Consider the following 16,807-nt stretch of genomic DNA (forward strand, 5'->3'; position numbering starts at 1 on the left):
ACTAAAAAGGGGACATAAACCCCCCGTTCTCATCATGAGAGGGACTCTCAGCAACTGGACCTCCAATGATCTAAAAGTTAATCCCTACCCAACGCATAGGGGAGAATTTGGGATTACCAGAATGCCTCTTTAAGCTGGCCCATATACTTCTAAGGGCTGTATTACACGTGCAGAGGGTCGGCCAGATCATCGCTATCAAGCGTTTGTAGGAACACTCATTAGCGATGATCTGCTTGTGTGATGGTGCTGCGTTTGCTTGTTTATTGGCCAATCGCAATTTTTAAGCAGGCTAAAAAAAAATCATTTGCCGTCTAATCACACTCTACTGACGGCAAATAATTATTCTGTATAGAGATAAACGATTGCATTAGTGATCTGCTCCCTATACTGTGGCGGAGATCGCTGTATGTAATAGAAGCAGTCTTCTCCACTGACAAGCAGGTAATTGTCTGGAAGTAACGCTTCCATTCTAACAATCGTCAGCCTCATCTGCTGGTCTAGTACAGCACTAAGCCAACAGCTGTTCCTCCTGACTCCACAGTACACATGCATACTCAGCTTTGTTGTGGGTGCATGTGTTCTGAATGGGGAAAATAGAGTAAGACAGTGGTGGTAGCTTATCTTCCCTGAGAGCAAAAGGATGCCCAAACCTTCTTTCTCTCGACATCTGCATCAGAGTATTGTCTGCACAACAACATACACATTGGCTGATCTACCAGTCCCACCGAAATGGATGGTTCCATAGCATCATCACGACGGCATACAAGGAGATTGACCCCTGACCTCTGTAGGGGCAGGAACAGAGAAAGGTTAAATACCCCCCTCCCCCCACCAACACCAGTGTTTCCTGTCCCTACAGAGGACAGGGCAGAGAAAGGTCTCCCTGTATGCAGGGAGATGAAGCTAAGGAAACTTGATTTCTCTTTTTTATTTTCAGTTACCTTGGAAAAATCGCCGGCATCTTGCAGGCGTCCCCCTGCCCTCCCATGGTCCAGTACTAACGCTGGGCAGGGGGTGTGGGGTTTTGTCTCGTTCCGGTAAATCCGGGGCCTGTTCCCTCGGCGTCAACTCCCTCCTGGCCTACTGAGGCTTCAGCTGGGTTGCGCGCCGGCACCCGCAGCGCATAGTTATGACGTCACGGCCGGCGTCCTGGAAATGACGCAGACGGAGTTCAGCGTCTGGCCCGGCTTAAAGCCGAGGCCTGAACTCTAGGAAGATGCTTCTGAGGATCGGTTCTACAGCCAACGGAACCCTTACCTGCCGGGAAAAGGACGATGCATCCGGCTACAATGTCTGGGACAGAGCGGTCCCCTAAAGAGCCTGAACTGACGCTGCCCCCATCTGTGAGTCCTCTTCGGGGGTATTATTAGTTGGTCAGGGAGTCTCCTTTGATCCCCCTCTCCTGCTGTGAGGAAAAGGAGGGGGGTGGGGGGGAAGAGTTTGTTCTCCCAGTTTAACTGTGGGTCTTCTCTCTGCTTGGTACATGGAGCGCGCCTCATCCCAGCCCCCCCCCCCCCCTTCTCTCTGAGGAGTCCCAAATTTTCAATGAGATCCCCAAAATTGATGTTCAAGTTGCTAAAGTGAACAAAAAAACATCCCTTCCTTTTGAGCAGGCATCCTAAAACTGCGGCCCTCCAGCTGTTGAAAAACTACAACTCCCACAATGCCCTGCTGTTATCATATACCTGTAGGCTGTTCAGGCATGCTGGGAGTTGTAGTTTTGCAACAGCTGGAGGGCCGCAGTTTGAGGATGCCTGCTTTTGAGGATGCCTCCCAACTCAAGGATTCTATGGATCGTAAAGCTGACAGCCTTCTCAGGAAGTCTTGGGAAGCTGCCATGTTTAATATTAAAACCAATATTGCGGCTACCTCAGTCGCCAGATCCATGTATCTTTGGTTGGGAGAATTAGAAGCCCATATAAAAGATAAAACATCTAGAGAAGAAATCCTCAATTCTCTCCCTCTTTTAAAATCTGCCACGGCCTTTCTGGCGGATGCCTCGGCCGAGTCGGTCCGATTCTCCGCCAGAGATGCAGCACTTTTCAATTCGGCCAGACAAGCCCTTTGGATGAAGTGCTGGTCTGGGGACAAGACATCTAAATTGAAACTCTGCTCTATACCCTTTTCTGGAGAATATGTGTTTGGCCCGGTCCTAGATAAAATTCTAGAGAAGGGCCGGAACAAAAAGAAGGGGTTTCCGGAAGATCGTCCCTTCAAGCGCCGGTTTCCTTTTCACTCCTCCTCGAATCAAGAGAAAAGTTACAGGGGGAAAGGGAAAGCTGGAGTTATCCAAAAGGGGAAAGAGGAAGAGGCCAATCCTCCTCCCACCAAAAATCCTCCTATAAGCAATGACGCCGGAGTGGGGAGAAGACTCCGAATTCCTGGGGACATGGGAATCTATTTCCCAAAATCCCTGGATCTCCAAAGTAGTCGGCTCAGGCTATCAAATAGAGTGGTCTTCAAAACCCCCAAACAAATTTTCACTGACACGGTTCCAAACCAACCTTTGGCAGGGAGTCCAGAAACTTCATCAGATGAATGTAATCTCCCCAGTTCCACCTCCAGAAAGAGGCAGGGGCTACTATTCAACATTATTTCTAATAAAGAAAAAAGAAGGCACGTTTCGAACTATCATAAACCTGAAACCATTAAACAAGTTTATTCGTTATCAGAAATTCAGGATGGAATCCCTGGCATCTACAATCCCACTTCTAAGCAAAGACGTCTTCATGTGTACAATAGACCTGCGAGACACTTACTACCACATTCCCATTCACACCGATTCACAGAGTTTTCTCCGGTTTGCAATCCAGGATATATCAGGGAAGATCCATCACTACCAGTTCAGAGCCCTTCCCTTCGGGATTTCATCAGCCCCGAGAATATTTACCAAGGTAGTGGTAGAGATGGTCGCCTTCGTCCGGAGGAAGGGACTTATGGTAATTCCCTACTTGGACGACTTCCTTCTGATCAGCGAAGACCTCAGTCAAATCAGATCTGAGGTATTTTCTCTCCATCCTAGACGACCTCGGGCGGATCGTGAACGAAGAAAAGTCCGTCCTTACCCCCTTGAGGAAAGTTCAATTTTTAGGCATGATTCTGGACTCCCGAAAGCAAGCGGTATTCCTACCCCTAGACAAAATATCGGTTCTTAAACAGAAAATCAGATCCTTTCAGAAAAGGAGATCTTGCTCTATCAGAGAGGCGATGAGTATGCTAGGTCTATTAACATCCTGTATTCCGGCGGTTCCCTGGTGTCAAATCCATTTCAGACCTCTTCAGTCCTGGATCCTGAGTGTCTGAAACAGGTGCCAATCCTCCCTAGATCGTCAAGTGATCCCACCAACCCGGATACTGCAGTCTCTAAATTGGTGGAAAAACTTATCCCGGGGAACTCCCTGGCAGAAAACGCCCCTATTACAAGTAGTAACAGACACAAGTCTGTCCGGCTGGGGCACAAAGGTGGGGGATCATCTATTTCAGGTAATTTGGCCACAATCAGTCAGATCCCAGTCATCAAATTTCAGGGAACTGAGAGCAGTCTGGGAAGCATTGAAGGTAGCAGAAAGAATACTGTGTCATCATCATATAAAAGTGCTATCAGACAACACTACGGCCATTGCCTACTTTTCCCATCAAGGGGGAACACGGTCAACAACCCTTCAAGCACTGACAACAAAAATCTTTGCATGGGCAGAGCAGAAGGTGGCCTCTATATCTGCAGTCCATCTGAAAGGAATACTGAATCGGAAGGCGGATTTTCTCAGCCGCCACAGGATCGATCATACGGAATGGTCCCTAAGCCCAGAAACATTCAGGCTAGTGGTAGGAAAGTGGGGGATGCCCGACGTGGACCTTTTCGCCACCAGGGCAAACTCAAAGGTGGAGACATTCTGTTCTTTAAACCCCAGGGACAGACCTCATGCATTGGACGCCTTCGCCATCCGTTGGCATTGGAAACAAAAAATTCACTAGGACAAGGCCACGGTAATTGTGATCGCTCCCCTATGGCCGAAGAGGAGTTGGTTCTCATCTCTCCAGAAATAGTCCCTCCAGGATCCTTGGTCCCTTCCTGTGCGGGGGGGATCTACTCCAGCAGGGTCCGGTTCTGCACCCAAACCAGCAGTTTTTGAAATTAGCAGCATGGATCCTGAGTCCCAAACCCTGAAACTTCAGGGCCTGTCTGACAAAGTTATTACTACCTTGAAAGCCTCCAGAAAGAATATAACTTCAGCAATCTACCTTAAAATCTGGAAACGCTTCTGTTCCTGGAGTGGGGACAAGTCTCCACATTTACATAGACCCAACATCCAAAGAATTCTGGATTTCCTACAACAGGGTTTAGACCTGGGGCTTAGCCCCTCTATCCTGAAGGTCCAAATCTCAGCCCTAAGTTGTTTTTTTGACCAAGATATAGCTAGTCATCGTTGGATCAAAAGATTCATTAGGGCAGCTACCAGGCTCCGCCCAACAATCACCGCCCGTGTCCCTTCCTGGGATTTGAACATTGTTCTTACAGGTCTCACTCTACCACCTTTTGAGCCCATGTCCGATTGTTCAATAAAATTATTGTCCCTGAAGACTGCCTTCCTAATTGCAATAACTTCGGCCCGCAGAATAGGCGAGTTGCAAGCTCTATCGATCAGGGAACCCTACCTCCGTGTTCTAGATGATAGAATCATTCTCCGACTGGACCCCGGGTTTCTCCCTAAAGTTGTATCCAATTTTCATCGGAGCCAGGAAATTACCCTACCTTCCTTTTGTCAACAGCCCATTAATGACAAAGAATCCTCCTTCCACTCTCTGGACGTTAGACGGGCAGTCCTAAACTATATTGCTGTGACTGAAAAGTTTAGAAAATCCGACAACTTGCTAGTTCTCTTTGGAGGAAGGTTTAAGGGCCAAAAAGCCTCCCGGTCCTCTATAGCTAGATGGCTAAAAGAAACCATTGGTCTGTGTTACCAAATACAAAATCTTGCGTGTCCAGTCAACATTAGGGCCCATTCCACTAGGGCCATGTCTTCCTCTCAGGCAGAGAGAGCTGGGGCTTCCCTGGAAGAAATCTGTCGTGCTGCCACTTGGTCCCGCACCCATACATTTATAGAACACTATCGCCTGGATCTTTCCAGATGCTCTGATCTGTCCTTCGAACGGAAAGTCCTCCAGGCTGTAGCCCCCCCTTAACTGATATATTTTTTATATCTCCTTGATGCTATGGAAAAACCGGAATTAGTCTTACCGGTAATTCTGTTTCCATGACATCATCACGACGACACGTTATTCCCTCCCTATTGTTTAAAATTTTACTTTAGAGGGTCTCTAGAAGGTATGAAGCAATACCTTTTTTTACTGTTTGTCACCACCGGGTTACTCTGTGAGATTTTGGAAACACTGGTGTTGGTGGTGGGAGGGGGGTATTTAACCTTTCTCTGTTCCTGCCCCTACAGAGGTCAGGGGTCAATCTCCTTGTATGCCGTCGTGATGATCTCATGGAAACAGAATTACCGCCATTTTGGTCGCTTCATTTCCCACTAAAAAAAATTGATAAAAAGTGATAATCATACACACCCCAGAATTGCATCAATGAAAAGTACAGATCACCCTGCAAAAAATCAGCCCTGACACAGCATGATACACAACTACAAAAAGTTATAGGGGTCAGAAATAAAACAGATTTTTTTTCAAGGTTTTTATTATTTCATTAGTATCAAAATGCAAGAAAAACTACACATATGAGGTATTGCCGAATTTTTACTGACCTGGAGAAAGTAACTCGTCAGTTTTAATGCATATCGAACATCGTAATTAATAATAAATAAAATAAAAAGCTGTAAAACTGCGACGGAATTGAATTGAATTTTATTTTTTCTAATTCCACCCCATTTGGATTTTTTTTTCCTGCTTCCCACTACATCATATACAATATTAAATGGTGGAATTGGAAGTACAACTTGTCCTGCAAAAAACAAGCCCTCATACGGCTATGTGAACTGAAAAATAAAAATGTTATGGCTATGGGAAGGCAGGGACAAAAATGGAAAAACCTCCAGGTTAGAAAAGGTTAAAACAATTGGAATCCCCAAACTAGGGATTCTCTTGAATTCTTCCTTTTACCTTGTGCTTTCTTTTCGTTGCTGACTGACAGGAAAAACCTCCCTAATTTTCGAACCTTTAAGCTTCCCTGTTATGAAATCAGAGCTGGAACCAGAGACCCGAACAGAGTTTGTGATGAAAGAGAAACGCTCACCACAAATTCTGCGGCTCCACATCCACCTTGATAGTTTTACATTCTTCACTGCGACCTCTGGTCTTGTTACCAGTTTTACTATTACTAAATGGCTCCCATCTGTATAAGAAGGAGGAGGGGGATAGGAAGTAATCAGGGACATATCGAGGCTACAGATGATCTTGTTTTCGTGTTTCTGTGCAGTAGCTTTTGTCTGTTCCCCGGGGGAAAAAAATCTGTAATTTGTTTTTATCATTTTGTCGGCTTCTCGCATACTTGGAGAAACCAGGCAAACAAAAGGAAGCCATCCTGAAGAATGCAGGTCTTGTCACAACAGCCTCACCTTGACGACCATCAATGTGGGGTTGAGAAAGAGCCTATCATTGGCATGCTGGGAGCCTTAGTAAAAGTTGACTCTCCCCACCCTTTAAGAGAATGTCCTGGAGAGGGGTCAGAAAAAGCTGTTGTCTTACACCTGGTTTTACCTTCACTACAATAACCCTAAGGGCTCATGCACACGAACATGCCGTTTTTTGCGGTTCGCAAAAAACGGATGCCACCCATGTGCCTTCCGCAATTTGCGGACTGGAACAGGAGGCCAATGCCTATTCTTGTCCGCAAAATAGGACATGCCTCATAATTTTAGCAGGCCAACGGAACGGAGCAACGGATGCGGACAGCACACATCTTTTGCGGACCCATTGAAATGAATGGATCCGTATACGGAATCAAAATACGGCCCCTATACGGAACGCAAGAAACGTTTGTGTGCATGAGCCTTATTGGTAGGAGAAGAGACATAAAAGAAATTGGCTGTTGATGGCCTGTCCTGAGGATAAGCCATCAATATCAGATCAGTGGGGGTGCAACACCCTGATTCCCCGCCAATTAGCTGTTTCATTGTAGTTTCGTCCATTGTCTAGTGCAGTGTTTCCCAACCAGTGTGCCTCCAGCTGTTGCAAAACTACAACTCCCAGCATTCCCGCACAACCAAAGGCTGTCCGGGCATGCTGGGAGTTGTAGTTTTGCAACAGCTGGAGGCACACTGGTTGGGAAACACTGGTCTAGTGGATGGAGCTGGTTACCATTCAGTTAGATGGGAGTGACGTTGCAGTTACAATTTCTGTCCACTACACCATGGATGGAGCTGTAGTTCCAGCTCAGAGCTGTTCTGAAATAGCTGATCGGTGGGGTGTTGATCTATCCTAAGGCCAGGCCATCAATATCAAAATTCTGCACAATCTCTTTAGCCTTGAAGGAGATGATACATGATGTACCCATCTGTACTGCTTATATACACTCCTCAACATTCAAATTGCAACACCAAGATGGATAAGCTGTAAGGTTGTACAAATCAAGGAAGAAGCAGTTGCCGCTAAGTTCTATAGATGATTACATTTTCAAGCACCTAGCTCCAATCTGCTTTATGTGGGAGGGGCATAAAATTCAGATTGAAAGAAAAGTTTCTTATTCACATGAAACCTCAAAAGTTGGATCGGGTTGTGTGGGATGATTGTGTGATGCGTCTTGTTCCTTGGTTTATCACTCCGGCAGATTGCTACGTGTCTGGGCCGAGATGTCCACGCCGTTCAACGTTGTTTGTCCCAGTGGTTGGGCGGACAAAGAAAAACTTGAATGAAGGAAAGGTGTAGGGTAAAAAATATACATAAACCTCTCAAATGTATGTATAATAATGCCAGAAGTCTGACTAATAAAACTGGTGAACTGGAATTAGTGATGTGTGAGGAGAACTATGACATAGTGGGAATAACTGAGACATGGCTGGATGATAGCTATGACTGGGCGGTTAATGTACAAGGTTACAGTCTGTTTAGAAAGGATCGTCAAAACCGGAGAGGGGGAGGGGTCTGCCTTTATGTAAAGTCCGGTCTAAAGCCCACACTCCGCGAAGATATAAGTGAGGGACATGAACATGTGGAGTCAGTGTGGGTAGAGATACATGGAGCTAAAAACAACAATAAATTACTAATAGGAGTTTACTATAAACCACCTAATGTACCAGAGTCCACAGAAAATCTATTACTAAACGAGATAGACAAGGCGGCAAATCATAATTAGGTGGTTATTATGGGGGACTTCAACTACCCAGATATAGACTGGGAAACTGAAACTTGTATATCTCATAAAGGAAACAGGTTCTTGGCAATAACCAAAGACAATTACCTCTCCCAACTGGTTCAGGACCCGACTAGAGGGACGGCCATACTGGACTTAGTATTAACCAATAGGCCGGACAGAACAACAGACGTGCAGGTTGGGGGACACCTGGGAAATAGTGACCACAAAGTAATAACCTTCCAATTATCATTCAAAAGAGCGTTTCTACAGGGAGGAACAAAAATACCAAACTTCAAAAAAGCTAAATTTAGCCAACTAAGAGAGGTCATAGGCCAAACTAACTGGGACAAAGTCCTCAAACATAAAAATACAGCCACAAAATGGGATATCTTTAAAAACATCCTAAAATCTCATTGTGAGAGGTACATACCGTATGGTAATAAAAGGTTAAGGAACAAAAAGAAACCAATGTGGATAAATAGAACTGTTAAGAAAGCAATAAATGACAGAAAGAAAGCATATCATTCACTGAAACAGGAGGGGAGCACGGAAGCACTGAAAAACTATAAGGAAAAAAATAGAACATGTAAAAAACAAATAAAAGCGGCCAAACTAGAGACCGAGAGATTAATTGCCAAAGAGAGTAAAACTAACCCTAAAATGTTCTTCAATTATATAAATGTTAAAAAGTATAAATCTGAAGGTGTCGGCCCTTTAAAGAGTAATGAGGGGGAAGTTGCAGAGAGCGATGAGGAGAAAGCAAAGCTGTTAAATATTTTTTTCTCCAATGTATTCACTGAGGAAAATAAATTGTCAGATGACATGCAGAATGCAAAAATAAATTCCCCATTAAAAGTGTCCTGTCTGACCCAGGAAGAAGTACATCAGCGACTTAAAAAGATTAAAATAGACAAATCGTCAGGACCGGATGACATACACCCACGTATCCTAAAGGAATTAAGTAATGTCATAGCCAGACCCTTATTTCTGATATTTGCAGACTCTATACCAGGGGTGCACAACCTGCGGCCCGGGGGCCACATGCGGCCCTTGATACCATTCTGTGCGGCCCCCCAACCATCTGGTAACAGACATCTATGCCTATGTCTTGTGGATGCTCACATGTATTTCTCCCATTAGATGGGAGTCCTGGAAGTTTATCTAGACATTAATGGTATATAATGTGTGTTCAATATGCCATAAGTACAATATTTAAGTTGTTAATACACCTTTAAATTTTAATTTCGGCCCTCGTCATTGGTTCAGTCGGGCAATGTGGCCCCCAACCAGGAAACGTTGTGCACCCCTGCTCTATACTGACAGGGAATGTCCCACAGGATTGGCGCATGGCATATGTGGTGCCAATATTCAAAAAGGGGTCAAAAACAGAGCCTGGCAACTATAGGCCGGTAAGTTTAACATCTGTTGTGGGTAAACTGTTTGAAGGTTTTCTGAGAGATGCTATATTAGAGCATCTCAACAGAAATAAGCAAATAACGCCATATCAGCATGGCTTCGTGAGGGATCGGCCATGTCAGACTAATTTAATCAGTTTCTATGAGGAGGTAAGTTCTAGACTTGACAGCGGCGAATCAATAGATGTCGTATATCTGGACTTCTCTAAAGCATTTGACACTGTACCACATAAAAGGTTAGTATATAAAATGAGAATGCTCGGACTGGGAGAAAACATCTGTATGTGGGTAAGTAACTGGCTCAGTGATAGAAAACAGAGGGTGGTTATTAACGGTACACACTCAGATTGGGTCACTGTCACTAGTGGGTACCTCAGGGGTCAGTATTGGGCCCTATTCTCTTCAATATATTTATTAATGATCTTGTAGAAGGCTTGCATAGTAAAGTATCAATTTTCGCAGATGACACTAAACTGTGTAAAGTAATTTACACTGATGAGGACAGTATACTACTACAGAGGGATCTGGATAGATTGGAGGCTTGGGCAGATAAGTGGCAGATGGGGTTTAACACTGATAAATGTAAAGTTATGCACATGGGAAGGAAAAATGCAAGTCACCCGTACATACTAAATGGTAAAACACTCGGTAACACTGACATGGAAAAGGATCTAGGAATTTTAATAAACAGCAAACTAAGCTGCAAAAACCAGTGTCAGGCAGCTGCTGCCAAGGCCAACAAGATAATGGGTTGCATCAGAAGGGGCATAGATTCCCGTGATAAGAACATAGTCCTACCACTTTACAAATCGCTAGTCAGACCACACATGGAGTACTGTGTACAGTTCTGGGCTCCTGTAAACAAGGCAGACATAGCAGAGCTGGAGAAGGTCCAGAGGAGGGCATCTAAAGTAATAACTGGAATGGGGCAACTACAGTACTCTGAAAGATTATCAAAATTAGGGTTATTCACTTTAGAAAAAAGACGACTGAGGGGAGATCTAAATAATATGTATAAATATATCAGGGGTCAGTACAGAGATCTATCCCAACAGCTATTTATCCCCAGGACTGTGACGAGGGGACATCCTCTGGAGGAAAGAAGGTTTGTACACAAACATAGAAAAGGATTCTTTACTGTAAGAGCAGTGAGAATATGGAACTCTGCCTGAGGAGGTGGTGATGGTGAGTACAATAAAGGAATTCAAGAGGGGCCTGGATGTATTTCTGGAGCTTAATAATATTACAGGCTATAGCTACTATATCCAGGGAGTTATTCTGATGGCCTGATTGGAGTCGGGAAGGAAGTTTATAGTCCCCTAAAGTGGAGAAAATTGGCTTCTACCTCACAGGGTTTTTTTGTTTTTTTTGCCTTCCTCTGGATCAACTTGCGGGATAACAGGCCGAACTGGATGGACAAATGTCTTTTTTCGGCCTTATGTACTATGTTACTATGACAGCAAGAGGTGCAGAGCGGAGGACCTCTACATGAACGGGTCATCTGATTAGAAGAATGGCGCATAGTGATCCATTCTGTGCCGGAAGTGAAATTGGAACATCACAACCCAAGCCTAGGGAGGCAAACTGTGTCTACACAAACCATCAGAAGGTGTTTATACAACATTGGGCTAGGAGCCAGATATCCAGCTACAGGAGTTCCACTGACCTCACACCATCGCTCTCAAAGGCTATCATGGTGAAAAGCTAGATGACAAAAGAAGGCTGGAATGGACCTCACACCATCGCTCTCAAAGGCTATCATGGTGCACAGCTAGATGACAAAAGAAGGCTGGAATGGAGGTCTGTCCTCTTCAGCGATGAGTCCTGCTTTTGTCTTGGATGCAATGATAGCCGAAGATTGGTGTGAAGGCCATATGGGCAACACCATGAAGAGGCGTTCACATGTCATACCGGTTCTACTCCGAGGATTATGGTTTGGGGTGGCATAATGTACAGCAGCCAGACACCAAGTATTTATTTCAGGTACACTAACAACTCGCCACTCCATTGTTTTGGTTGTGGAACCAGTGGTTCAGTAATTTCTCCAAAGTGTCCCAGAATCCCTTTTCCAACAGGAAAAGGCCAGACCACAGGTTGCTCATGTGTCTGTGAGCAGCCTGCGTTGCCTAAACGTGGTTCCATGGCCTGCAGCGTCTCCTTTATTTACTCTGTTACAGCAACACTGGCTTCATGAGCCTCTTATAAAAGGATGTTGGTGGGTTTGAAGAAGAGGAGGACTAGTCAGGAAGACCATATAAATACAGAAATTAATCAGTGTTTCCACTGACTGTTACTAGAGTCTTAATTACAAGTGGTTATAATGTCACTGGATCTTGTGAAAGGTAAAATTGGATATCACAGCGGCTTGTGTTGCTCTAATAAATCCTGACGAGGAATCTGTAGAATCATCAGCCTTGTATATTTATATTGGCGTTGCTGTGGAGGTAATCAGAATATGTCATGGGGTCGGTTCTTTGTCCCTGCTCTCCCATGAAGACATTACTTATGAAAATCTGTGCAATTTAGAACTAGAGCTCGATAATGTTTCTCATTTTCCAAAGGGATTGTCCACCTTCATCAATACCTACATCCTCTCTTGATTGATTGGCGATTAGTTATGTTTATAGAGGTGTGAACATTGATGTAAATGGTGATTTGGATCCCGACAAGGTCACAATTACAACCCTGCTCCTGACAGGATTTGGTGAGACATGTTGTTAGCAGATTCTCTCAGTAGTGCAGCCTCAAGCAATGGGCCTGTCACTTCAATCAGTCAGACCCTAGAAGTAAGATATTGAATTCCTTTTAGACATTTATTTTGGTTTGTCTTCTTGGCTGGCTAACATTAGGCTGTGTTCACATTGTTAAGGTGGGTGCTGGAAAAGTTCCCTGTACATATGTTGAATGTTACCTGACAGAGGCCAAAGGTGTGTTCTTTTGCCCCCTGATGGGTGGTATGTGTTCCCATAATTTATTTGTTTTACTGTATAGGACTACGGGGTTCTACACATTGAAACATATATACCATGGTAGACGTTTTAAGGCTGGGATTATATGAAAACTTTGGCCATGACAGCGATTAACCAAAGCTCGCTGTGTACCCATGCAGCCGCTGGAAAAAAAACCATGGTGGATCCACTTTAGCATTATGTGTCTTGCCGATTCCTGCAACAACAATGTGTTGATGGTTCTGATTGGCAGGGAATGGGCAAATCTGCCTTTTTGGCTGTCTATAAACTATAGGTTATGGCTTCCTTCACTGCTGAAAATAAATATTCCCAGCTAGATAAGATTGGACGCTCTGCTGCCCCGAGGCCTTTACACACAATTGATGTAGATGACAACACAAAAGTAACTGTAGTCAATGCTGAATAGGAAGGAGGAGGATGAAAGCTTTTAATTGCCATGTCAGCCTCTAACGATACATGTCAGCTATACTTTCCAGCACAATGGTAAAAGTGCACCCTGTATTTAAAAATAAAATCCACAATCCCTGGGAGAGAAGGGTAGAGGGACAATCGGGCCATTGCACCCTCCTTCATCGTGTGGAGGTGAATATGCTCAGGGGGTGCTAGTTCTCATTGACGGGACCCAGCAGGTGTAGGGAGACTTATTTTCAGGCAATGCTACATGGGAGAAAAGCATGCAAATTAGCATAAGTCAATCAAATTCCTCCAAATGCCATCTGCAGGGCTCCTTAGGAATTATAATTGCAATAGCATAGGTTTCTTCAGAGATCCCGTCCATCGCCGCCTAAGATGCCATGGTCACAACTGCCCACAGCATCTGAAGGCAGGGCTGGCCAACCTGCGGCTCTCCAGCTGTTGTAAAACTACAATTCCCACCATGCCCTGCTGTAAGCTAATAGTTGTAGACAGTCTGGGCATGCTGAGAGTTGTAGTTTTGCAACAGCTGGAGAGCCACAGGTTGGCCATCACTGTCTGAAAGGGGTTAAAAGTCTGTGTATTCTACCCAATCACAAACATTAGCCCCAGCTGTCTGCTATGTTAAACTGGAGCACAGAGGGCGCCATCTTTAAAGAGACGACTTCAGCCCCCCTACATGTTGGTCATCAAGGGGTTAAAGTGGGTAGACACGAAGTCCAATATTTTATAAAAAAAATTTCCTCCACTCAATAAAAAATTGTAAATTCTGTAGAAATCTCACTGACTAAACTTTACTATGGGGCCCTATGAGAACTATGTACGACTCAGTCTTCGGCCTCATGCACGCGGCCGTTCCGTGCATTGGGGACCGCAATTTGCAGTCCCCAACGCACGGGCAACGTCCGTGCGGTGGCCTGGACGGATCGAGACTTATTCAACTTGAATGGGTCCGTGATCCGTCCGCACCGCAAAAAAATAGAACATGTGCTTCCGTTGGGTTCTGTGCCTCCGTTCCGCACCGCAGCTCTGGATTGCGGATCCGTGATGTGGGGAGCACACAGCCGGTGCCCGCATATTGCGGACCCAGGCAACGCATGAGGCCTTTATGTGTATGGAGTTGTCAAGGGAGGTGGTGTATGAGCGCCTGAATTGTCACCTGAATAAGAATAGTTTTTTGTGAGGTGAAAGCAGAACAATCCCGAGACAAGTTGGAACCTGTTACCATCAATATCTGGTAAGGAGAAGCATTTCTCTATTGATTCCTCAGGAATGACTGGTTGTCTTCTCCGGTCATTGTGTTTGCTGGTGATGTGCTGTGAGGGGACATGTCCAAACACTGCCCCTGGTGAAACATCTTCAAGACACGGGCCAGAATGCAGTCAAACTGATCAATCTTGTCCTAAAATCAGCACTTTCATCCTGATACTCCTGGTTGATGAAGAGAATATCAGCATTAGGGCTCATGCACACAAACTTTTTTTTTTTCCCCCGTTTCTGGCCTATTTTTTTGCAGCCTGTATGTGGATCAGCATAAAAAACGGAATTTGTGTGCATTCCGTTTCCATATGTACGCATGGCCATTCCATGTCCTATTATTGTCCGCATTGCGGACAAGGAAAGGACACATCTATTATGGGCCGGACGTTCCGTTCTGCAAAATGTGGAGTGCACGCGGCCAGTATCCGTGTTTTGTGGACCACAAAACAGCCAACAGTCGTGTGCATGAATCCCTACAGTGAACACTGACACACGTGTTGTGAGAGAAGGACCTAATGTAGATTTGTATGCCATTCAAGCTCTGTGGAAAGCTGGGTGACCATAGGAAAACTGCTGCTTATAAACAGAACAGGTTGTCTCCACAAAGGTATCATGAGAATTTCTCACAAACTGGAGATATTTCACAGGGACCTGATAACACGATACGTGACATTCTGGAGATCACGCCCATATTTCATGCATGAGGGTAAATGATTTGTAAAAATCCAATCTCCGTCCTTCAGCAGAGCAGTTTGTCCAGTCCTGGATGGTGTTCTCTGCCCAGAGCGAACACCTATCCTGGGCTCTCCCATGCTAAGAGCCAAGTATTCAGACACTAGGGTCGTCATCGTTGTCTGCCATCTTTGTAGAACTCTCAGCAAGCGACCTGGTGTGGATTTCAGGTGTAATGTCTGGCAGTTTGTGCACATATTGGTAAATGTGTCAGGCCACAAGTGACCGCCCCCTCCCACCCATGCCATGCTCTCTGTGGCAAGGGTGGTGGAAAAGTGCAAACTCATGCAAATTGTGGTACAAAATGGCACTTGTACCTAAATTTGCTACTTCTGTATGCCAGAGAAATATCACACAAGCATCTTTTTAACATTCTCCTTGACATTTTCTTTTTTTTTTGTGCATTTGCTGACAGTCTATGGAAAATACAGGACACGCCTTTTTTATTTCTTTACAGTGCAGTTTTTATTCAATAGTAGAATATTTTTTTCTACTGCATGTGCAATAACCGTCACGCTGCCTACAATTTAGACAAGATTAGAAAACCTTCCCCTTTGTGTTTTAATTCCTCATCATTTTCCATATCTCTGCTCTGGTGATTTTCCCTTCCCCACTACTCTCCCCCTGTAGTCGGCTTGGCTTCATTCTTTGCCTGATAGCAGCGCACATCTGGTTTACTTTTCTATGATGCAAGCAATCTGCAATCCTAAGATTTATCTGCATCTCTCAAACACAGATTTAGTAGAAAATAATTCACTGTTATTAGACGAGAGACCTGGAAGCAAATATTCCAAAATATAGAGAGAGCAGAAGGAGAATTACCCTTCATGCTTTCTGCAAAGGGGTGTTTCGACAAGTCCTAGTGGTTGGGATCCAACTACCAAATCCCAGTCTAAAACTGCAGCATTTCTCTATCTAGCTCTGGTGGAATAAAGGCCTCACACGTAATGGAGCATCTGGATGTGGTGAGGAATTGAAACACAGAGTACAGATGCAGCAAAGTTTAACTTCACAAAAGCCATGGAAACTGTCACACTCTGCTGCAACTATGCACTAGGCCAGGGGTCAGCAACCTCTGGCACTCCAGGTGTTGGGAAACTACAACCCCTAGCATTCTCTATTATCTTCTGTGGGAGTTTTGAGAAAAGCGAAGAAAGTGTGCATCCTGGGAGTCGTAGTCACACCTGGAGTGCCGAAGGTTGCCGATGCCTGCACTAGGCCTCATGCACATGACTGTGTCGGTATTGCCGTTCACAAACCACAGATCCGCAAAATACAGATATATTCCACATGCTTTCCGCTCCCATTTATAGAAATTGCTATTGTGATCTGCAATGCAGACCAGAATAGGACATGTTCTATAATTTACCGAATGGACGGATGGATGCGTGATCCTCAGAAATGCAGATCGGACACGGGTGCAAAATACAGTTGTGTGCATCAGTATTTTGTAAGCCAAACAGTGGAACCTATAGAGAAAAAATATAAGGGTGGGTTTACACAGATTTTTATTGGCATTTTTCTTTGTACCTTCATATTTTTATGGTTAAAAACTTCTCTAAATATTAGCTGAAGGACACATATACATATTTTTTTGTTCCTGGTGTTTTTGTTCATTAGGTGGTGTTTTTTGCCTTTCTGGCTTTAAAAAAATAAAATAACGCAGCATGCTGAAGGAAACGATAGTGTTTAAACAATTAACTGCTAAAAAT

At 44.5% G+C, this 16,807-nt stretch overlaps 1 protein-coding gene across 1 annotated transcript in view; it reads left to right on the plus strand.

Annotated features, from left to right (window-relative positions):
- The first annotated feature begins 1,750 nt into the window (after positions 1-1,750).
- Positions 1,751-16,807, plus strand: part of LOC122920102 (sodium/hydrogen exchanger 5-like) — a 144,164-nt gene continuing 129,107 nt past the window's right edge. Inside the window, exons 1-2 of the mRNA XM_044269311.1 lie at positions 1,751-2,426; positions 2,554-3,002. Coding sequence (XP_044125246.1) covers positions 1,751-2,426; positions 2,554-3,002 — 1,125 coding nt within the window. The remainder of the gene's footprint in view (positions 2,427-2,553; positions 3,003-16,807) is intronic.

This window comes from Bufo gargarizans, chromosome 10 (assembly GCF_014858855.1).
Source record: "Bufo gargarizans isolate SCDJY-AF-19 chromosome 10, ASM1485885v1, whole genome shotgun sequence".
Lineage (NCBI taxonomy): Eukaryota > Metazoa > Chordata > Amphibia > Anura > Bufonidae > Bufo > Bufo gargarizans.